Here is a 25,233-nt window from a genome sequence, read left to right on the forward strand (position 1 = left end):
TTACTAAGTAGCAATAGAACTAAAAATACAATGGCAGGTAGAAACAATGAACACTCTCCCAATTATTATCTCGTCCACAGGTGTCATCCCAACATCCCTACACACTAGCCTCAAGATATTACAACTTCACCCACTTACTTTCATCCTTCTCCAAAAAGCTGTAATATTAAACACTTGTAGAATAGTCCGCAAATTTTTGTCTTCCACTTAAAAATTATCCATCCTCATCATTCATAATTTATACTATCATTGTTTGGTGATTTTTACCCGCAATGATCAGTCTATTACCCCATAAAAGGGGTAATAGACTGATCATATATTTATATATATAATATATATATATATATAAATATATATATATATATATATAAATATCCCCTTGGGCACTTTGTGGCTCAGACGTGCCGTATAGGTAGTTTTTTGTTGATCCATTTTCACTTGTTGATCCGGAGGCCTTTTGTTGATCTAATGCCAGCTGACCATATATAAATGTTGATCCGTTTTGAGCCACAACTGTCACGACGAGTAATAATAATAATTAAGCGATTTATACACGATTTTATACAAATCCACCTTTTTGGCATACGACCACTTCTTGATCCAATTCAAACGGGCCAATCAGGGTGCAGCATTTGCCAAGGGCTTCCTCATTGGCACGTTTGGGCTACTACATTATGGCTACAGTAACTTAATAATGTCTAGCTAGTATTTCAAGAATAATAGTCTATCTAATCTAAATATTTATAGAAATCAGTCTGGAGTAACGTGACTCCAGATCAAAACTCAATACTTGTTATTTTTTGGACGGGAATTTTTCCTTTTGTAACAACGTACTGAGCGAATGAAGAGAAGACGCAACAGCGGATCTAGGGGGGAGCGTCATGGAGGTCTTGGGAGTCATGGGGGGTCATGACTCTCCCCCCGCTTAGCCCAGGACTTAGGTAGACCACTAATTGAACTAAAAAATAATGAAACAGCAAAATTTTTTGCACGATCGGAGTGTTGGTGCAGTAGTATTAATTATAATTAAACATTGTTACTTAAAATATAACACTTAAAGTACTATAACACTAAAAGCAAAATAAGTATTTTCAAAATACTTTTACAGAATAAATTACCTTTTGAGTTTTTGTCCAAACCTCACATATTTTATTTATTTTAGGTATATCAATCATTACATCGTATAGTATAAAACAAAGTCGCTGTCGCATCTAACAAGTACATAAATAAAGAAAGAAGACTTTTTGGCTCTGAATATATTTCAAAAATCAATTACTTGTGTTAATCAATTTATATACTCGTTCTTATTTCATAGTACTTGTTTTGATCCGAATGTATACAGATACCGTAACGGTCTATTAATTATGAATTTATTATACCTAACCTAGATATTTTATTTTGACGAGACTCCGTGTAGTAGTAGTATCCGATAAGGGTATGCGAACCCTAAGTATTATTTCAAAATGACCAGTAATTTCGAAGAAATAAGCCTTTGAATTTCAAATCAACTTACCAAACGGACGCTCAAGGTTCGATTCCCGCCACCGATTTTTTTTTTGTTATTTTTTTTTTGTTTTGTCTTTATTTTATATTTTAAATTAACTATTTTAATAATGAAATGAATTTAATCGAACAAAACGTTATTAAGTATTAAATTAATTTTAATTTACATTACCTATTATACTTTCTAAATTGTAAAGCAGCTAACAATTATAGTAAGATCTTATAAATAATTAACACAACAAGTAAAACATTTTAAATGTATTTTCTTTATTATCACAAAATATTTTTTATGCATAATATAATAGTTAATATCACTTAAAATTAATTTAATACTTAACGACGTTTTTATCGATTAAATTCATTTAATTATTAAAGTAGTTAATTTTAAATATTACTTTAAAAAAAAAACAAAAAAAAGCCAATGGTAGGAATCGAACCCGGGATGGCTGTGTGGTAAGTTGGTACACAGGTACATTCCTAACTAGTAAAATTAATTTAATGCTTAACTACGTTTTTATTATAAATTAATAGTCGTATAAATTAAATTGATTATTAAAATATTAAATTAAAAAAAAAACAAAAAAATAAATAATAAAAGTAAACGGACGGAAAGCAATTCGAACTCGGAGTGTCTGTGTGGTAATGTGGTATTGGTACACAGGTACACTACTAACTAGGCCATATTGGTGTTGCTTGTTATGGTGAAAAAACTAGTATATATATAAGTTACACGTACAATTTCAAAGACTTATTTCTTCAAAACTACTGGCCATTCTGAAATAAAACTTTAGGGTTTGCATATGTAATGTTTGCATATAAAATAGGATTAAAGGTTACCAGTGTATTTTTTTTTTTTGTATATGATAATGGAATGGTGCATCCGCCTGCGCTAACGGTTTACGCTGGCGGGGCACCAGTGGAGGGTGATAATATGAGCATGAGGTCAGGTCAGTTAGCCCATCGTGACAAATTCACCAGGAATTTAACACGATGGTTTCCAGGGGGAACCGCGTGGAGGTCAACCTGATATGGTACATTGCTAGTAATCATTAGTCCACATTACTAACAATCCCATTTCCCCCCTACCAGTGTATTTACACTTTTACTGAACAAACAGAGTTGTTTAATACTGAAAATATTGTGTGGAAGGCATCAATTACTTTCAGTGCATTTATAGCTTTGCTCTTTTCCTAATTATTATTATTAAGTTTTAAAGTGGTTGAATTTTACGTAGAGTGTTTTTATACGTTATTTCTAATTTACCATTTATTTTAAGTTTTTTAAACTCTATTCATCGAGACCTATCTAATGAGTCCAAACACGATATTTCTGCTGTAAGTTTTCGAAGAGTATGTTCATCATCTGATAATACTGGTGCCAGCATGAAGTCAAGGTTAACAGATAACTAATTACTTTTATTTCGTCAAAATTTTTAGATTACGTATAATAAATTCATAATATCGCTACCTATTCAAATCAAAACAAGTATTAGGTACTTCATGTACTAGTATATAAATTCATCAACACACAAGTAAATGATTTTTAAATATATTCAGAGCCAAAAAATCTTTGTGCATTTAAAAAAATTTGCCGATACGGATTCACTATTGCAGGAAATTGTTGAAAAAATATATATCGAGTATAGGTATCTACTACTATCGACGAATACATTTGGCAACAACGCATGGTCTCGGTCGGAACGGCAACATCGCATATTAGAATACAAAGATAGTGGTAGAACGCGGAACGGCAACATGTTGCCGTTCCGCCACGCTACCGTTATAGTGGTAGAAAGAGAGAGATAGTGGAATCAGCAATATCTACGGATCGTGGCTGGATCAACTAAGTGAGCAAGTGTATATATATATATATATATATATACATTTGTCTTTAATTCAAAGGAAATATAAATAATGAACGCATCACATTTAAAACAGTAATAAGTACGTACGTAATATTATCACATGGTAACAGCACGTATTATGGCAAAAATAAACATCGGCTGATTTGAAAAGATTTATTATAGTAATAATAGTAATCTCAGGACAATTCACACAGCTTCATCTAGACCCAAGTTAAGCTAGCTGAAGATTATGTTATGGGTACTAGACAACTGATATAAATACAAAGATTTTTTTTCGTAAATACATATATATTATCTATACATAGAAAACACCCAGACCGTTACAAACAATCATACTCATGAATACAAATGTTTGCAGCGTGCGAGGAATCGAACCCTCGACCACCAAGCAGGAATCAAAGCGGTGTGCTAGATAAATCGCTAGACTACCGACAACTAGCTGTACACGCGACTTCGTCCGCGTGGAATTTAACTTCTTATATTTTAGAAAAATAAAGTGAAATTCCACACGGACGAAATCCCGTGTACAGCTAATCATCAATAAAAAAACACGTAGGTATCTCTAATATATTATACACTAGCTGTTCCCGCGACTTCGTCCACATGGTTTTTAACTTTATTTTTCTAAAATAAAAGTAGCCTAAGTTACTCCTTGTTACATCAGCTACCTGCCAAAAAAAGTCCCGTCAAAATCGGTCCAGCCATTTCAGAGATTAGCCGGAACAAACAGACAGACAGACAAAAATTGTAAAATATGTTATTTTGGTGTATGTACCGTATTTATATTCATATGCATGTAGTAAAAAACGGTTATTTCAATATTACAAACAGACACTCCAATTTTATTTATATGTATAGATTATTATTTATTTATTTATTTATTCATCCAAAATAATACAAATTGTGTAGGATAACGTAATAGTAACATTACAGTAAAATTTTGTCAACAACATAATAGCAACTTAAACATTAAATCTCGGTATATCTATAGACTAGTTGGCCCCAGCGACTTCGTCCGCGTGAAATTTTATTTTATTTTTCTAAAATAATAGTAGCGTAAGTTACTCCTTATTATATCAGCTACTTGGCAAAAAAAGTCCCGTCAAAATCGGTCCTGCTATTTCAGAGATTAGCCGGAACAAACAGACAGACAGACAGACAGACAAAACTTGTAAAATATGTTATTTTGGTGTATGTACCGTATTTATATTCATATGCAAGTAGTAAAAAACGGTTATTTCAATATTACAAACAGACACTCCAATTTTATTTACATGTATAGATGTATAGATTAAAAAAAAAAGTAACAGTCACAAGGCTAGTCGTATGCCTAATATATATAATAATGTAATAAATTCATTTAAACAGAAATGCGGGAACATTATTTAAATTTCTAACTTTTTTACTGTCCTTCTCCTTTTTTCACGTCTTTCTGATATATCCCTATAGTTCTGTCTATATTTTCTGTTTTTCTTACTTTCAATTTGAGACTGTACTTATAATTTGATTATCGGATCATTATGTATTTATTTATATAGAATATTTATACATTTATGGGTTATATTTACATATATATTTATGTATGTATATTGTTATTTTTTTATAAAAATTTATATTTTGCTTTGTATTTATATATCTTTTTTTGACATTTCTTATTTATATTAGTGCACCGCCAATAATCTTTTTCTGCACCACTCATAGTTGCCTGGTAATTAACGCGGCAAGATATTACGTCCACCACATGTACAAATTTTTTTGTGCATTAAAGTTAAATAAATAAATAAAAATACACTACTGTTTAATGAAAATGCGTATTGTCTAGTGCTTTGAGATGTATCAATATAAGGTCAACAAAAAAGTCCGTGATGGTATATGTCTATCTCTTAAGGATAACCAACAATAACCATTTTTTATCTTTTACATTTTACGGGAATTTTTTTTATCGTATGTTTCCCTTAAAATCATGTAAACTATGTTATTACGTCATAATCTAAAGAAATAATAATATTTTATAGTGAAATATCCACTATAAAATACCAAAAAATAGCAATGTAATTCGTTACGCGCGAATCAGCTGTTATAAGGTCAAAGGTCGGTGCACCCCGCGTATTTGATAAATAGTGCTTCTCTGGATGTCTTTAAGAGAAAATGGCAGTATGTACGTGTATATGTACAAGTCCTTAAGTGTTAAGTTTTTCAAATGTACAATAAAGAATAAATATTTTTAAGTACAGTACTTACGTACATTAATATAATACCTACTTTTTACTTGTATCTATTGTTATCAAAATTAAATTATAAGTTCTTAACTTGACCACGACTATGTGACCCTCTCTTGGCGCCAAAACGAGTGAAAAAATGAACAGCATACGACGACGACGCAGTACCTATAGAGTGGAGCAACTGCTTATTCAGTTTTATTCAACTATTTAGTTCATAATTGATAGACCGTTACGGTATCAGAGCCAAAAAGTCTTCTTTCTTTATTTATGTACTGTTAGATGCGACAGCGACTTTGTTTTATACTACACAATGTAATGATTGATATACCTAAAATATCTGAGGTTTGGACAAAAATTCAAAAGGTACTTTATTTTGAAAAAGTATTTTGAAAATACCTATTTTGCATTTAGTATTTGAAATACAAAACACAAAACTATTTTTGTTTTTAGAGTGACATTTCTATGAATTCACTGTCGATAGCGAGCGGTGCGATGGAAAAAGATAACTGTTTATAAAAAATATAATAAATAGCCCTGGACAATTAACACAGACTGATACTGAACTGATATAAATAGATATTTTTATTTTGTAAATACATATATAATATACATATAAAACACCCAGACCGATGAAAACAATCGATGACCGATGAGTACAATTGTTTGCACCGTGCGAGAAATCGAACCCGCGACCATCGGATGTAAAGCGGTGTGACCACCGAGGCAGTCGAAATATATAAATAATCTTATGAATTTAATTTATTCTAATTTGTTTGCGTGCGCGGGGTGCGGTGTACGGTGCTCCCCCCTGCCTCCACCGTTGCTGGAGCTTGCATGTATGGAGCATTGCGAATATAAAATATCTAGATTAGTAAATTCATAAATTCATAATTGATAGACCGTTACGGTATCTATATATATTCGGATTAAAATAAGTATCGCAGTAAGGACCAGTATATAAAGTGATCAACACAATTAATTGATTTTTGAAATATATATACAGAGCCAAAAAGTCTTTGTGTATTCAAAAAATATCTAATTTGTTTGTGTGCGCGGGGTGCGGTGTACGGTGCTCCCCCCTGCAACGGTGGAGTTACTATGTATGGAGCATTGCGAATATAAAATATCTAGATTAGTAAATGAATAAATTCATAATTGATAGACCGTTACGGTATCTATATATATTCGGATGAAAATAAGTATCGCAGTAAGGACGAGTATATAAAGTGATCAACATAATTAATTGATTTTTGAAATATATTCAGAGCCAAAAAGTCTTTGTGTATACCAAAAATTTAGCCGTTCGGAGCCAGTCATGCACGAATTTTTAGTAAAAAATGTGTCCAAAGAGGTGTTTATATATATAATATATATATAAACACCTCTTTGGGCACTTTGTTGATCACGCCACAACCTAAACACTTGCTGATTCCACCTTTTGCACTGAATAACTTGACTCCTATCGCGTATATCTCAGGCGGTATGGCAACGTCGCATTCTATTTTGCGATGTGGCCATATATATTCGTCGATAGTACGATATACTCGACACATTTTTTACTAAAAATTCGTGCATGACTGGCTCCGAACGGCTAAATTTTTGGTATACACAAAGACTTTTTGGCTCTGAATATATTCCAAAAATCAATTAATTATGTTGATCACTTTATATACTCGTCCTTACTGCGATACTTATTTTCATCCGAATATATATAGATACCGTAACGGTCTATCAATTATGAATTTATTAATTTACTAATGTAGATATTTTATATTCGCAATGCTCCATACATGCAAGCTCCAGCAACGGTGGAGGCAGGGTCCCCCCTGCACCGTACACCGCACCCCGCGCACACAAACAAATTAGATATTTTTTGAATACACAAAGACTTTTTGGCTCTGTATATATATTTCAAAAATCAATTAATTGTGTTGATCACTTTATATACTGGTCCTTACTGCGATACTTATTTTAATCCGAATATATATAGATACCGTAACGGTCTATCAATTATGAATTTACTAATCTAGATATTTTATATTCGCAATGCTCCATACATGCAAGCTCCAGCAACGGTGGAGGCAGGGGGAGCACCGTACACCTCACCCCGCGCACACAAACAAATTAGAATAAATTAAATTCATAAGATTATTTATATATTTCGACTGCCTCGGTGGTCACACCGCTTTACATCCGATGGTCGCGGGTTCGATTTCTCGCACGGTGCAAACAATTGTACTCATCGGTCATCGATTGTTTTCATCGGTCTGGGTGTTTTCTATGTATATTATATATGTATTTACAAAATAAAAATATCTATTTATATCAGTTCAGTATCAGTCTGTGTTAATTGTCCAGGGCTATTTATTATATTTTTATAAACGGTTATCTTTTTCCATCGCACCGCTCGCTATCGACAGTGAATTCATAGAAATGTCACTCTAAAAACAAAAATAGTTTTGTGTTTTGTATTTCAAATACTAAATGCAAAATAGGTATTTTCAAAATACTTTTTCAAAATAAAGTACCTTTTGAATTTTTGTCCAAACCTCAGATATTTTATTTATTTTAGGTATATCAATCATTACATAGTAATATAAAAACAAAGTCGCTGTCGCATCTAATAGTACATAAACAAAGAAAGAAGACTTTGGCTCTGATACCGTAACGGCCTATCAATTATGAATTTATTATACCTAATCTAGATATTTTATATTCGCAATGCTACGTACATTGTAATATCCGCCTCCATTCATTGTAACGGTGGAGGGACTAAATAGTTGAATAAAACTGAATAAGCAGTTGCTCCACTCTATAGGTACTGCGTCGTCGTCGTATGCTGTTCATTTTTTCACTCGTTTTGGCGCCAAGAGAGGGTCACATAGTCGTGGTCAAGTTAAGAACTTATAATTTAATTTTGATAACAATAGATACAAGTAAAAAGTAGGTATTATATTAATGTACGTAAGTACTGTACTTAAAAATATTTATTCTTTATTGTACATTTGAAAAACTTAACACTTAAGGACTTGTGTGTGACATATACACGTACATACTGCCATTTTCTCTTAAAGACATCCAGAGAAGCACTATTTATCAAATACGCGGGGTGCACCGACCTTTGACCTTATAACACCTGATTCGCGCGTAACGAATTACATTGCTACTTTTTGGTATTTTATAGTGGATATTTCACTATAAAATATTATTATTTCTTTAGATTATGACATAATAACATAGTTTACATGATTTTAAGGGAAACATACGATAAAAAAATTCCCGTAAAATGTAAAAGATAAAAAATGGTTATTGTTGGTTATCCTTAAGAGATAGACATATACCATCACGGACTTTTTTGTTGACCTTATTTTGATACATCTCAAAGCACTAGACAATACGCATTTTCATTAAACAGTATTGTATTTTTTTTATTTCTTTAACTTTAATGCACAAAAAAATTTGTACATGTGGCGGACTTAATATTTTGCCGCGTTATTTACCAGGCAACCATGAGTGGTGCAGCGAAAGATTATTGGCGGTGCACTAATATAAATAAGAAATGTCAAAAAAAGATTTATAAAGATAATAAAGATAAGCAAAATATACATTTCTATAAAAAAATAACAATATACATACATAAATATATATGTAAATATAACCCATAAATGTATAAATAAATACATAATGATCCGATAATCAAATTATAAGTACAGTCTCAAATTGAAAGTAAGAAAAACAGAAAATATAGAGAGCACTATAGGGATATAACAGAAAGATGTGAAAAAAGGAGAAGGACAGTAAAAAAGTTAGAAATTTAAATAATGTTCCCGCAATTTCTGTTTAAATGAATTTATTACATTATTATATATATTAGGCATACGACTAGCCTTGTGACTGTTACTTTTTTTTTAATCTATACATCTATACATGTAAATAAAATTGGAGTGTCTGTTTGTAATATTGAAATAACCGTTTTTTACTACTTGCATATGAATATAAATACGGTACATACACCAAAATAACATATTTTACAAGTTTTGTCTGTCTGTCTGTTTGTTCCGGCTAATCTCTGAAATAGCTGGACCGATTTTGACGGGACTTTTTTTGGCAAGTAGCTGATGTAATAAGGAGTAACTTACGCTACTGTTATTTTAGAAAAATAAAATAAAATTTCACGCGGACGAAGTCGCTGGGGCCAGCTAGTCTATAGATATACCGAGATTTAATATTTAAGTTGCTATTATGTTGTTGACAAAATTTTACTGTAATGTTACTATTACGTTATCCTACACAATTTGTATTATTTTGGATGAATAAATAAATAATTCTAGATATAAATTTTGTCTGTCTGTCTGTCGGTCTGTTTGTTCCGGCTAATCTCTGAAATGGCTGGACCGATTTTGACGGTACTTTTTTTTGGCAGGTAGCTGATTTATAAGGAGTAACTTAGGTTACTTTTATTTTAGAAAAATAAAGTTAAATTCCACGCGGACGAAGTCGCGGGAACAGCTTGTTTTTAATAAAAACGGTTTATTTGATAGAAAAAACATCTTTTTTGTGGTACTTGAGAATGTTGAAGCATGTTGTTTGTAATATTGAAATAACCGTTTTTTACTACTTGCAGATGAATATAAATACGGTACATACACCAAAATAACATATTTTACAATTTTTGTCCGTCTGTCTGTTTGTTCCGGCTAATCTCTGAAATGGCTGGACTGATTTTGACGGGACTTTTTTTGGCAGGTATCTGATGTAATAAGGAGTAACTTAGGCTACTTTTATTTTAGAAAAATAAAGTTAAAAACCACGTGGACGAAGTCGCGGGAACAGCTAGTGTATAATATATTAGAGATACCTACGTGTTTTTTTATTGATGACTAGCTGTACACGCGATTTCGTCCGTGTTGAATTTAACTTTATTTTTCTAAAATATAAGAAGTTAAATTCCACGCGGACGAAGTCGCGTGTACAGCTAGTTGTCGGTAGTCTAGCGATTTAGCTAGCACACTGCTTTGATTCCTGCTTGGTGGTCGAGGGTTCGATTCCTCGCACGCTGCAAACATTTGTATTCATGAGTATGATTGTTTGTAACGGTCTGGGTGTTATCTATGTATAGATAATATATATGTATTTACGAAAAAAAATCTTTGTATTTATATCAGTACCCATAACATAATCTTCAGCTAGCTTAACTTGGGTCTAGATGAAGCTGTGTGAATTGTCCTGAGATTACTATTATTACTATAATAAATCTTTTCAAATCAGCCGATGTTTATTTTTGCCATAATACGTGCTGTTACCATGTGATAATATTACGTACGTACTTATTAAACTATTAACTTATTATTAAATTGTTTGTAACGGTCTGGGTGTTTTCTATGTATAGATAATATATATGTATTTACGAAAAAAATCTTTGTATTTATATCAGTTGTCTAGTACCCATAACATAATCTTCAGCTAGCTTAACTTGGGTCTAGATGAAGCTGTGTGAATTGTCCTGAGATTACTATTATTATTAATTGGTACACAGGTAAACTACTAACTAGGCCATATTGGTGTTGTTTGTTATGGTGAAAAAACTAGTATATATATAAGTTACACGTACAATTTCAAAGACTTATTTCTTGAAAACTACTGGCTATTCTGAAATAAAACTTTAGGGTTTGCATATGTAATGTTTGCATATAAAATATGATTAAAGGTTACCAGTGTATTTACACTTTTACTGAACAAACAGAGTTGTTTAATACTGAAAATATTGTGTGGAAGGCATCAATTACTTTCAGTGCATGTATAGCTTTTCTCTTTTCCTAATTATTATTATTATTAAGTTTAAAGTGGTTGAATTTTACGTAAGGAGTATTTATACATTATTTCTAATTTACCATTTATTTTAAGTTTTTTAAACTCTATTCATCGAGACCTATCTAATGAGTCCAAACACGATATTTCTGCTGTAAGTTTTCGAAGAGTATGTTCATCATCTGATAATACTGGTGCCAGCATGAAGTCAAGGTTAACAGATAACTAATTACTTTTATTTCGTCAAAATCTTTAGATTACGTATAATAAATTCATAATATCGCTACCTATTCAAATCAAAACAAGTATTAGGTACTTCATGTACTAGTATATAAATTCATCAACACACAAGTAAATGATTTTTAAATATATTCAGAGCCAAAAAATCTTTGTGCATTTAAAAAATTTTGCCGATACGGATTCACTATTGCAGTAAATTGTTGAAAAAATATATATCGAGTATAGGTATCTACTACTATCGACGAATACATTTGGCAACAATGCATGGTCTCGGTCGGAACGGCAACATCGCATATTAGAATACAAAGATAGTGGTAGAACGCGGAACGGCAACATGTTGCCGTTCCGCCACGCTACCGTTATAGTGGTAGAAAGAGAGAGATAGTGGAATCAGCAATATCTACGGATCGTGGCTGGATCAACTAAGTGAGCAAGTGTATATATATATATATATATATACATTTGTCTTTAATTCAAAGGAAATATAAATAATGAACGCATCACATTTAAAACAGTAATAAGTACGTACGTAATGTTATCACATGGTAACAGCACGTATTATGGCAAAAATAAACATCGGCTGATTTGAAAAGATTTATTATAGTAATAATAGTAATCTCAGGACAATTCACACAGCTTCATCTAGACCCAAGTTAAGCTAGCTGAAGATTATGTTATGGGTACTGATATAAATACAAAGATTTTTTTTCGTAAATACATATATATTATCTATACATAGAAAACACCCAGACCGTTACAAACAATCATACTCATGAATACAAATGTTTGCAGCGTGCGAGGAATCGAACCCTCGACCACCAAGCAGGAATCAAAGCAGTGTGCTAGCTAAATCGCTAGACTACCGACAACTAGCTGTACACGCGACTTCGTCCGCGTGGAATTTAACTTCTTATATTTTAGAAAAATAAAGTTAAATTCAACACGGACGAAATCGCGTGTACAGCTAGTCATCAATAAAAAAACACGTAGGTATCTCTAATATATTATACACTAGCTGTTCCCGCGACTTCGTCCACGTGGTTTTTAACTTTATTTTTCTAAAATAAAAGTAGCCTAAGTTACTCCTTATTACATCAGATACCTGCCAAAAAAAGTCCCGTCAAAATCAGTCCAGCCATTTCAGAGATTAGCCGGAACAAACAGACAGACGGACAAAAATTGTAAAATATGTTATTTTGGTGTATGTACCGTATTTATATTCATCTGCAAGTAGTAAAAAACGGTTATTTCAATATTACAAACAACAGGCTTCAACATTCTCAAGTACCACAAAAAAGATGTTTTTTCTATCAAATAAACCGTTTTTATTAAAAACAAGCTGTTCCCGCGACTTCGTCCGCGTGGAATTTAACTTTATTTTTCTAAAATAAAAGTAACCTAAGTTACTCCTTATAAATCAGCTACCTGCCAAAAAAAAGTACCGTCAAAATCGGTCCAGCCATTTCAGAGATTAGCCGGAACAAACAGACAGACAGACAGACAGACTAAAATTATAAAAATAGTTATTTTGGTATATGTACCTTATATATATTCATATGCATGTAGTAAAAAACGGTTATTTCAATATTACAAACAGACACTCCAATTTTATTTATATGTATAGATTATTATTTATTTATTTATTTATTCATCCAAAATAATACAAATTGTGTAGGATAACGTAATAGTAACATTACAGTAAAATTTTGTCAACAACATAATAGCAACTTAAATATTAAATCTCGGTATATCTATAGACTTGCTGGCCCCAGCGACTTCGTCCGCGTGAAAATTTTATTTTATTTTTCTAAAATAACAGTAGCGTAAGTTACTCCTTATTACATCAGCTACTTGCCAAAAAAAGTCCCGTCAAAATCGGTCCAGCTATTTCAGAGATTAGCCGGAACAAACAGACAGACAGACAGACTATACTATGCTATACTATGTAATGATTGATATACCTAAAATAAATAAAATATCTGAGGTTTGGACAAAAACTCAAAGGGTAATTTATTTTGAAAAAGTATTTTGAAAATACTTATTTTGCTTTTAGTGTTATAGTACTTTAAGTGTTATATTTTAAGTAACAATGTTTAATTATAATTAATACCACTGCACCAACACTCCGATCGTGCAAAAAATTTAGCTGTTTCATTATTTTTTAGTTCAATTAGTGGTCTACCTAAGTCCTGGGCTAAGGGGGGGAGAGTCATGACCCCCCATGACTCCCAAGACCTCCATGACGCTCCCCCCTGGATCCGCCGTTACGTCTTTTCTTCATTCGCTCAGTAACGTTGTTACAAAAGGAAAAATTCCCGTCCAAAAAATAACAAGTATTGAGGTTTGATCTGGAGTCACGTTACTCCAGACTGATTTCTATAAATATTTAGATTAGATAGACTATTATTCTTGAAATACTAGCTAGACATTATTAAGTTACTGTAGTCATAATGTAGTAGCCCAAACGTGCCAATGAGGAAGCCCTTGGCAAATGCTGCACCCTGATTGGCCCGTTTGAATTGGATCAAGAACTGCTCGTATGCCAAAAAGGTGGATTTGTATAAAATCGTGTATAAATCGCTTAATTATTATTATTACTCGTCGTGACAGTTGTGGCTCAAAACGGATCAACATTTATATATGGTCAGCTGGCATTAGATCAACAAAAGGCCTCCGGATCAACAAGTGAAAATGGATCAACAAAAAACTACCTATACGGCACGTCTGAGCCACAAAGTGCCCAAGGGGATATTTATATATATATATATATATATATATATATATATAACACTAACATAAACACATACAATTATGCTGTAAAAATAAGTAATTGACAGTGAAACTAATATGAAATCATTCAATCGTATATTTTATACTGTTCAAGCCGTAACTGATTCCCTGGTTTTTTTTCCGAGCGGTACTTATTATTTCCGCCATCTTGGGAAACTCGGTAAATCCATTCGGAAATATAAGTGTTGAAAAGTTTACTCCAACTTCCCAGTGTGTAGGTTGTGAAATTATACAAGAGGAATATTGTGAATAACTTTATTGCTATATAATTGGTGATATAAATTACAAAAAACGTAAATTAAACAATGTGGATGTTCTATTATTAAATAAACAATATATAGTTTCTTCCTTATAGTTTTACATTAAATTATATAAGTTGAAGAATATGAATAGTTATAATAATAAATACAATTAACAGTGTGCTAGTTTGAAGAAAAATCTTATTCCTACCCGATCCAAAAGTTCCATTAAATATTACAATATTATATTTTGTTATGTCAAAACTGAAAATACAATTATGCATACATTATTAATAATATAACATATTGTATTATTTATATTACTAATAATGTTTGCATAGTTTGCATTACATTTATTGAAAAATTACATATTAGTTGATATATTTTTTAATTTTTCGATGTGCTTGCGCAGGCAGCGCTGGCACAGTTGCAGTCAGCACAACTTACAATATCTCCTTTCTCATTCTTGCAGATGCAAACACATGATTTCCCACCAGTTGCAATGCAAACGCACTTCGAGTTGTCACATTTGCAATTACAGTCTTGAGTCTTTGTGCATTTACAGTCATCGCAGCGAATGAACTTCCCTTCTTCATTTTGGCACACACAGATACAAGACTTTCCATCTGTTGGAATACAAACGCATCCAGCCTTGTCACATTTCTTGTCACAGCATGTAGCTGCGTCTCTCTTATCAGAGTAACAAGTACAGTCATCGCAGGATATTATATTACCTTTATCATCGCGGCAAACACAAATGCAAGCAGCTCCTTTGGTTGCAATGCAAACACACTTCGAGTTGTCACATTTGCAATTACAGTCTTGATTCTTTGTGCATTTACAGTCATCGCAGCGAATGAACTTCCCTTCTTCATTTTGGCACACGCAAATACAGGATTTTCCACCTGTCGGAATGCAGACGCACCCAGCCTTGTCACATTTCTTGTCACAACCCGTAGCTATGTCACTCTTCTCAGAGTAACAAGTGCAGTCATCACAGGATGTTATGTTTCCTTTCTCGTCGCGGCAAACACAAATGCAGGTAGCTCCTTTGGTTGCAATGCAAACGCACTTCGAGTTATCACATTTGCAATTACAGTCTTGAGTCTTTGTGCATTTACAGTCATCGCAGCGAATAAACTTACCCTCTTCATTTTGGCATACGCAAATACAGGATTTTTCACCTGTCGGAATACAGACGCATCCAGCCTTGTCACACTTCTTGTCACAACCCGTAGCTATGTCACTCTTCTCAGAGTAACAAGTGCAGTCATCACAGGATATTATGTTTCCTTTTTCATCGCGACAAACGCAAATGCAGGCAGCTCCTTTGGTTGCAATGCAACCGCACTTCGAGTTATCACATTCGCAATTACAGTCTTGACTCTTTGTGCATTTACAGTTATCGCAGCGAATGAACTTCCCTTCTTCATTTTGGCACACGCAAATACAGGATTTTCCACCTGTCGGAATGCAGACGCACCCAGCCTTGTCACATTTCTTGTCACAACCCGTAGCTACGTCACTCTTCTCAGTGTAACAGGTGCAGTCATCACAGGATGTTATGTTTCCTTTCTCGTCGCGGCAAACACAAATGCAGGCAGCTCCTTTGGTTGCAATGCAAACGCACTTCGAGTTATCACATTCGCAATTACAGTCTTGAGTCTTTGTGCATTTACAGTCATCGCAGCGAATAAACTTACCCTCTTCATTTTGGCATACGCAAATACAGGATTTTCCACCTGTCGAAATACAGACGCATCCAGCCTTGTCACACTTCTTGTCACAACCCGTAGCTATGTCACTCTTCTCAGAGTAACAAGTGCAGTCATCACAGGATGTTATGTTTCCTTTCTCGTCGCGGCAAACACAAATGCAGGCAGCTCCTTTGGTTGTAATGCAAACGCAATTAGAGTTGTCACATTTGCAATTACAATCTTGACTCTTTGTGCATTTACAGTCATCGCAGCGAATGAACTTCCCTTCTTCATTTTGGCACACACAGATGCAAGATCTCCCATCAGTGGGAATGCAGACGCATCCAGCCTTGTCACACTTCATGTCACAGAGACGGTTCTTTTCGACAGTTACGTTGCAGCACGGCATCTTGAAGAATCTGTTGACAATAATAAAATATTTGCTCATAACTTATTATTGTTACCATATACTTACAAGTATCTTTGCAATATAAATTACTATATGTATACAAGTACAGTACAAAACTCCCTAAATTAAAAAAAAGAATAAAAATACAATACATACGTATATAGTAATTTATATTGTAAGTTATATATCTACAAATCGTTACTATTGATTTATCAAATGGTAAATAATAAAAACTTAAACATTCGAGCCATCTGTGCCATTATAAAGAGGTAAAGTAAGAATTTGTGATGTTGTAGGAGGTAATGTCTGGATGTATTGAACCGATTATGAAAGTTATTTTAGTGTTATTCACACTAAAATCATTTATCGAGAGAGGCTATTATACTATCTAATGTATAGTATATACATAACATACAAAAATGAACATAGTAGTATTATAAATGCAAAGGGTGGCTGTCAGTCTGATAAACTCTGATACCTTTTCAAGTCTAAACGACTAAACGGATCTTAATTAAATTTGACATAATGATAGATTAAACAATGAGCACGGATATGGGCTATATTTTTATTTAAAAATAATCATGTGAAGTTTGTGAAGAAGGGTTCAAGAGTTATTATAGAAGCGAAAGTGTGTCTGTTTGTACCCTTACACGACTTAAACGAATCTTAATGATATTTGACTTGAAATGAAACTGTAACAGCAAAAGAAACATGTACTATTTTATCTAAAAAAAAAAACAGAGAAATCCCCTAATAACGTAATACAAAAAACACAATCAGACCGATAACATCGCCTGAATTGAGTAAATAAAATAAACAAATCTATAAGAGATAAGCGCTAACAACACAAAATCTAAACATAGTATAACAATTACTTACGTATTCTGATACGCTGGTCCGTGTCGTTCGAATGATAAGCAGGTTGTACACTGATAGTGATAATGCCCGGGGCCGTTTATATTCATTTGATAATGATACCGTGCGCAAAACAATTGCGCTCCGCCCGTGTCGTGTGCAAGGGCCGCGTGAATGACTCATATGACGTCACTAGTAGCGTGTGAATTCGATGTCAGTTGAATGTCACTAGAAATTTCTAGAATGTAATATTTTATTTACAGTTTATTTCTATAAATGACGTGAAATCGAATTTTCTAGAATGTACTATTTAATGCATTGCACTACATCCTAGTCTTCCATATTCTAGAAGATTATTGTTGAAGTCAATTTTATAAAATACTAGCTGACTCGCGAAACTTTGTCTGCATCACACTTACTTGATATTTATCATTAAATTATGTGTTACTCTGATATATAAGCTACATTTTTGTAAGGTTTCATCAAAATCCGTTCAGTAGTTTTTGCGTGAAAGACTGAAAGAGTAATAAACATCCAGCATCACAAATTTTCGTGTTTATAATATTAATAAAATCATCGTAGAGACCTCCGCCAATCTCTTTGCTTTGTAAACTGTATTTCGGTTGAAAGGTGATATTATAGGTACTCGCCCCGGCTTCGCACGGGTGTACGTGTATTATGTATATATAAACCTTCCTGTTGAATCACTCAGGCGTGAAGTATAATATATTAGTAATAACTGTATAAAGACAAACTTTATTAAATAACAAGCTATGTAAACTCTATGAAATTATCGTCACAGGTTATCTATTAAAAAAAAGATTCAGAATCTGTTGCGTAGTTTTAAAAATTTAATCATACATAGGGACAGACATTCCGGAGGTCTAAGATGTCACAGCGACAGCGACTTTGTTTTATACTATGTAATGAAGAGGCATTACATAGTATAAAACAAAGTCGCTGTCGCTGTGACATCTTAGACCTCCGGAATATCAAGTCTTCGCATGAGTGGTATTGTGTTGGAAATGAAACTGGACTTGCATGTCCAGCCCATTATTGATAAGACTCTAGTAGAGAGTAAAAATTGAAGAGACGTTTAAATGTTAATTATTTTAACACACAGAAGGAACTAGATAATACGGATGAAACTTGGTACTCGTATCTACTAGATCTATCTATCGTATCTATCTATAGATAGATAGCTATCTAGCTAGATCATACATTTTATCCTAATATTTGCAAACAACCCATAATCTTAATTCCAGAAAAAATCAATAATTCTAGAAATCCGATGTATAACCTAATGTCACACGGTGACGCGTTGGTTAGTGTCGTGCGGAAGGAATTACGTGAGTCATTTTGCAAATAGTACATGCACACGATAGAACCCGAACTATTTGTATGGAAAAACTTCATAGTGCATTTAAAAATCGAAATTTCTAGAGGATAACATGTGAATAGGAATTCGAAAATATTTAAATTATAAAAAGATTACCTGACCGTCGCTGTTTTGCCATAAAAATTGAAAAACTAATATCCCTATAAAAAACAGGGATTGATCGTAAAAGTTTGAAAATTTGAAGTTGTATGTATATTTCAATGCTAAATGATAATAAAATAAAATTTGCTATTTTTTTTATATTTAGGGGTGGGTCAGCTTTATCATTGAGGAGTATGAAAAATGGATGTTGGCCGATTCTCAGATATACCCGATTTGGAGATAAAATTTCATAAAAATAGGTCAAGCCGTTTCGGAACATCATGGTAACTAACATTGTGACACGAGCATTTTATATATAAGATAACATGGTTAGTATAATATCTTTACACGTCGCGTCGCGTCGTTGGTTTAGTATCGTGTGGAAGGAATTAGATAAGTCAGTTTGTACTCGTGCTGTGACATACAGTTTTTTTTTTCGGAGTGCTCTAATACTGTTGGCCGCAGATGGCCTTTACAGCTTCACCGGACGATAGAGGCAAGTGCAGATGGCACTCCAAACCCGCGGAAGGACTTAAGGAGCGGCTGAAGGCCAACTCTCGCCTGACGGATACGACTTTAGTCTGAGGGCACCACTAGGGGTTCGAACCTCGGCTCAGGCCAACGTAACATCGATCCCCGTTGAATTGGACGGGCGGCATTTGCAACTTCGTAGTGTAATTGTAGTTTAAAGTACCTTCCTAACCGGCAAATGCACTTTGGAATCTATTCTCAATATCGATATAATTCCAATTGGTCATATCAAATACGCTGAAGGTATTTATTTAAGAAATATACTTACCGTAAGTGGTTTGAATCCAGTCTTTACTCGATCAAGAATATTTATCAAAATAAGCTTTAAAATTTTAATAATATATTAAACGTAAAATGTTCTTGAACACTTATTCTTTACTGTACATAGAAATAAATGCAAATATTGTTTACAACAAAACTGCTTTGAAACGCCTTGACCGATACCTTGAAATTTTGTGTTGTGTCTGAGCATAGGACATAAACTATTTTTCATACCTCGAAGTGATAAGGGTAATTATTTTTGTATTTTTCGATTATGCATTAACAAATTCAACCTAAAATTCATACCATTCTACGATCAACGCCTATTTCTTAATAGCGATATATATGGCAAGACAACGTGTGCCGGGTCAGCTAGTATTGAAAAAAAATATCACAGCTCCTATAAAGCTATTAATTGTTTCATATATATAACAAATTATGTTATTTATTGTATGACATTTAAGTAGTTTATTATACACGCTACTCTCCCACCCATATAAGTTTAAAATCTCAAGGCAACAACACCCACGCTTTCCGGAATATTTGCAATCTGTCCGTCTGTATACTCGTAATATTATTAATTGCATTCTGACTAGTTCCAACTTTACAATGAATAAATGGATAAACTGGCACTTTAGTAACATAATGATATACCTTCGCTGAGTTATCTCAGTTGGGTAGTGAGAGAGTGAAATATTTCGACGGCATGAACACAAGCTTATCAACTTAATTTTTTTTTTATAACACGGGGGACAAACGAGCATGCGGCTCACCTGATGGTAAGTGATTACCGCCGCCCATGAGCACCCGCAACACCAGGGAATTGCAAGTACGTTGTCGGCCTTTTAAAAAGGAATAAGCTCTTTTCTTGAAGGTTTCAATATCGTATCGGTTTATAACTTAACTCTGAAAATACTTGATAAATGTTAATAGTTTAACAATTTAACAAACAAAATGACAAGGCAGTAGTTGTTCATGCACGTGATGTGATAGTCATCGATGCCTACATAAGTACCTAAACAATGTTAAAAACTGGCTATAAAAAAAAGAAATTCAGCTCAGTTTTTTGCTAGTTCTTCTCAATTGAGTCTGTTTCTATTGTGTATTCTAAACTGGATTATAGGGAAAAAATATTAATACAAAAAACTTGACGTTCATAAGCGACTAAAATGTCCTATATGAATAAGTGATCATTTATTTCATTTATAGACGACTCGCCGCGGCTACGCACGGGTGTACATGTATTATATACATATATTTTATATATAAAATTCTCGTGTCACAGTTTTCGTTCCCATACTCCTCCGAAAAGGCTTGACCGATTCTCATGAAATTTTGTGAGCGTATTGAGTACGTCTGAGAATCGGCCAACATCTATTTTTCATCCCCCTAAATGTTAGGGGTAGTCCATCCCTAAATTTTCTTTTTTATTTTAAGGCAAAACAACGTTTGCCGGGACAGCTAGAGATGATATAAAATTAAAAATTAATATGAAACCTGCGTTAATAAATAATACACCTGGATATACGCTGGCCAGTGGAAGATAATAGGACGAGCACAAGGTCAATCCTGGTGAACTTAATTGCTAATGGCTCCAGGGGGCCGCGTGGATTTCGACCTATAATAGTACATTGGAGTCAATAAGGACTTCATACTAACAATCTCTTCACCTACTTTACTACCATTATACTGCTTATAGAATTTCTATACATATAAATATATACCATTTAATCTCACCGATCTTGTAACACTCTAAGTAGGCTATCCTGTACTGTATAAGAAACTAGACAATGAAATACCTGAGGGCACATCCCAGCTTCATGTACAAGTTTTTGCCCGTTACTGCCAACTTATGCAGTCTTTTGTCTACCTAGAAAGTACTACAATTTCTAGACTCAACAGTAACCGATCCTCTGAGATTTAGGTAAAACCAATTAGAAAATACAATTGTAAATGTTATATAAATAGGTTATTTATCGCGATTAGGTTATTAATAAGCTCCCGATATTCCGTTGGTTAAGGGTTGACTAACAGAATTATAAACGATTATTCCGAGAATATAAGTCTGTCCACCCGCTTTCATAGCTTGTTTTGTATAATATATACAAATATATATATATATTTATTTATTTATTTATTTAACTTTAATGCACACAATATAATATATAGTATAGTACATTTGGCGGACTTAACACCATGCGGCATTTTCTACCAGTCAACCATCGGTGGTGCAGAGAATAATTGTTGGCGGTGCAAAATTATAAACATAAACAAAAAGCAACAAAATATATATATATATACAATATATATATATATATATATATTACTTAAGAGATACAATAATATATATAATAACATAAATATATACAAATATGATACCTATATACACATAAATACATACATATATATGCAATAAACTTAAATATATACCAAAAGTCTGACAGTCACAGAACTAAAGAGAGTTAAATGGAAAAAAAAGTGAATTCAGAGAAGAGAGAAAGTTATATATTCAAATAATATTCCCGTAGTTTACGTTTAAAAGACAATTTATTCGTAGCAGTTTTGATATCAGGAGGTAAGTCATTCCAAAGTTTGATTGCCTGAATGGCGAAAGAATAGTGGACGAAACCGGACAAATGAGCCGGGATATGAAGTAAAAATTTTCTGGATGTACGAATACAGTGATTGGTGTTGTCCCCATGGAAATGAAATTTATTCTTAATATAATCAGGAGAATTTGGATCGTATAGAATGGAATAGAGGGTACAAAGCATACGGACATTCCTACGATAGCGGATAGGTAGCCATTTAAGCTGAGAACGATAAGAAGAGATATGATCGAATTTGCGGAGATTAAAAATAAACCGGATAGAGTTGTTGATAAGACGATCCAATTTGTTTAAAAGATCTACATTCATGTCAGAGCAACACACATCGGCGTAATCAATGGTGGGAAGGACTAAGGATTGGATAAGCAGGATTTTGGTACTTATGGGGAGGAAATTTTTAAGCCTGTATAAGTTACGTAGTATCACTGTAGTTTTACGACTGATCTCGTTAACTTGTTTGTTCCAGCTAAGAGTACTGTCCATCAACAATCCTAGATTTTTAACATGCGCATTGTAGGTAATAGTTTGATTGCCGAAGAGAACTGGAGGCAAAGTGCCAAACTCAATTTTGCTAAGTTGTTGTTTGCTTCCAAGGATTATAGCCTGACACTTGGAAGGATTAATAGAAACACCAAACTTTTTGGACCATTTGAGAATATGATCGAGATCAATATTCAGATGATCGATGGCCTCACCAAGCTCAGAAGCTACAGCTTGAGAGTATACCTGAAGATCATCCGCATATAGATGGTAAGAGCATTTGAGATTTGTAGTGATAAAATCAATAAAGATAGAAAAAAGTAAAGGAGACAAAATTCCGCCTTGCGGAACGCCAGCGACAAGCTCGCACCAGTCAGAAAAAGACTGGTTTACACGGACTGCTTGCTGACGACCACGAAGATAAGAGGCAAACCATTTCACGACTGATGATGAAATCCCAAGATGTGCAAGGATGGCGAGTAGGATGTCGTGATCAACCGTGTTAAATGCGTTGGAAAAATCAACCAAGACCAGAACAGTTAATTTGGATTGTTCCATGCCCTCCCTCACATCCTCAGTGATTTTCAGTAGAGCAGTAGTAGTGCTGTGTCCAGGACGAAAACCTGATTGGTAAGGACTCAACAGTTTGTTAGTCAATACAAAAGCAGATAATTGTTTGTGGACAACAGCTTCTAAAATTTTTGAGAGGAAGGGCAGGATTGAAATAGGTCTAAAGTCCTTAGGGAGTTGTGGGGAGGAAACTTTAGGAAGGGGAAGCACAAATGCTTTAAGCCAGGATGTAGGAAATTCGGAGGAATGTAGAGAAGAATTGATGATGTGAGTAATGATAGGTAACAAATGTTCGAGTAAGAGAATAATCATAATCCTACTCACATCATCAAAACCAATACAATTGGATTTAATTGAGGAGATTATCTTGTGGACTTCATCATCAGTAACTGGCGAAAATAAAAATTCATCAATAGGACGTTTAGGCCATGAAGTTATTTCAGCTAAAGAAATAGATTTCTGAAAATCATTCAATGTGGGAACTGAGGAAAAGTGCCTATTTAGGTCATTTAATGAGATAGATGAGGAAAAATCATCAGACTGTTTGCACAGCCCAAGTGACTTTAGAAACTTCCAGGTATTGGCCGAAGAGGTATTTAGAATGTTCGAGTGGATATGACGGCGTTTAGCAGCTCTTACCATATAGTTGCAACGATTGCGCGCAATTTTGAAAGCCTTCCAGTTCTCTTCACAACGATCCCTTTTGTAAACTCTAAATGCACGATTACGCTTTCTCAAAGCCATGCGCACTCCCGTAGTTATCCAGGGAGCTGGCTGTTTTTTAGCTCTGACAAGGTGAACCGGAGCATGCTTGTCAAAGATTTGGAGTATATATTGGTTAAAAACGAACACCTTATCGTTTATTGAAGAGGCGGACAGTACGCATGACCAATCTAAATCAGTCACTTCCTTCCCTAACCGTGTCAACTTTAGCAAAACTACGCAGACGAACGACGGTAGGCTTGGGCTTGAAGGTTTTTATGTTGTAGGAGATGTAAATGAGATCGTGTCTGGAGAATCCAGGAGCAGGAAATTGACCATGTTTTAATATGAACTCAGGTGAGGACACATAAATATGATCAAGCCAGGTGTCATGGGAGTCATTGTTAGTGTGGGTAGCACTAAGGGGTAACACTGAAAGGCCCACCGACTGCACAATATCGCGTAGCTTACGAGATCTGTGAGTGTCTTTGAGCAAATCAGTGTTGAAGTCACCCATGATAACATGATGTGCGTGCTCCGCCATAATGTTCTCGAAAATAGACTCGACGTCATGGAAGTAATCAGTGGAAGGGGACAATATATAACACCGAGAACAATCTTACTTCCCCTAACATCAACCGCCACGAATAAATATTCAGCACCACCGGGCGCGGCAGAGGTAGCTAAAGTTTTATAAGAGAAGCCACTGCGTAAGTAAATAGCAACCCCTCCACCTCGCCTGTCAATACGATCGTTCCGTATAAGGAAATACCCCGGTAGACTAATAGAAGTGGACATCACAGAGGGTTTTAACCACGTTTCAGAAACCAAGATCGCGTCGACAGTATTCATATTAAAGGTATTCATCAATTCACTATGATGTTGGGGTAAACTTTGAGCATTAATATGACAAATGTTTAGATTACGGTGTGTGTTTACTAATTCATTGCAAATATTTGTAGAAAGAGATGCA

At 34.0% G+C, this 25,233-nt stretch overlaps 2 protein-coding genes across 3 annotated transcripts in view; one reads left to right on the top strand and one right to left on the bottom strand.

Annotated features, from left to right (window-relative positions):
* Window positions 1-25,233, top strand: part of LOC131840700 (uncharacterized) — an 83,563-nt gene that overhangs the window by 13,262 nt on the left and 45,068 nt on the right. The window lies entirely within an intron of this gene.
* LOC131840701 (balbiani ring protein 3-like) lies at window positions 14,701-17,714 on the bottom strand. The gene is made up of 2 exons (XM_059188891.1): window positions 17,652-17,714; window positions 14,701-16,782 (listed from the first exon to the last, which is right to left on the bottom strand). The coding sequence occupies exon 2, from the start codon at window positions 16,770-16,772 to the stop codon at window positions 15,054-15,056; it is 1,719 nt and encodes a 572-aa protein (XP_059044874.1). The 5' UTR covers window positions 16,773-16,782; window positions 17,652-17,714; the 3' UTR covers window positions 14,701-15,053.

The sequence above is a fragment of the Achroia grisella genome, unplaced genomic scaffold (genome assembly GCF_030625045.1).
Source record: "Achroia grisella isolate CSIRO2021 unplaced genomic scaffold, CSIRO_AGI_Agris_v1 utg149, whole genome shotgun sequence".
In the NCBI taxonomy this organism is placed as follows: Eukaryota; Metazoa; Arthropoda; class Insecta; order Lepidoptera; family Pyralidae; genus Achroia; species Achroia grisella.

Bases quoted from the DNA above. Each gene is read 5' to 3' on its own strand.
- LOC131840701 (XM_059188891.1), bottom strand. From the start codon at position 16,772: ATGCCGTGCTGCAACGTAACTGTCGAAAAGAACCGTCTCTGTGACATG.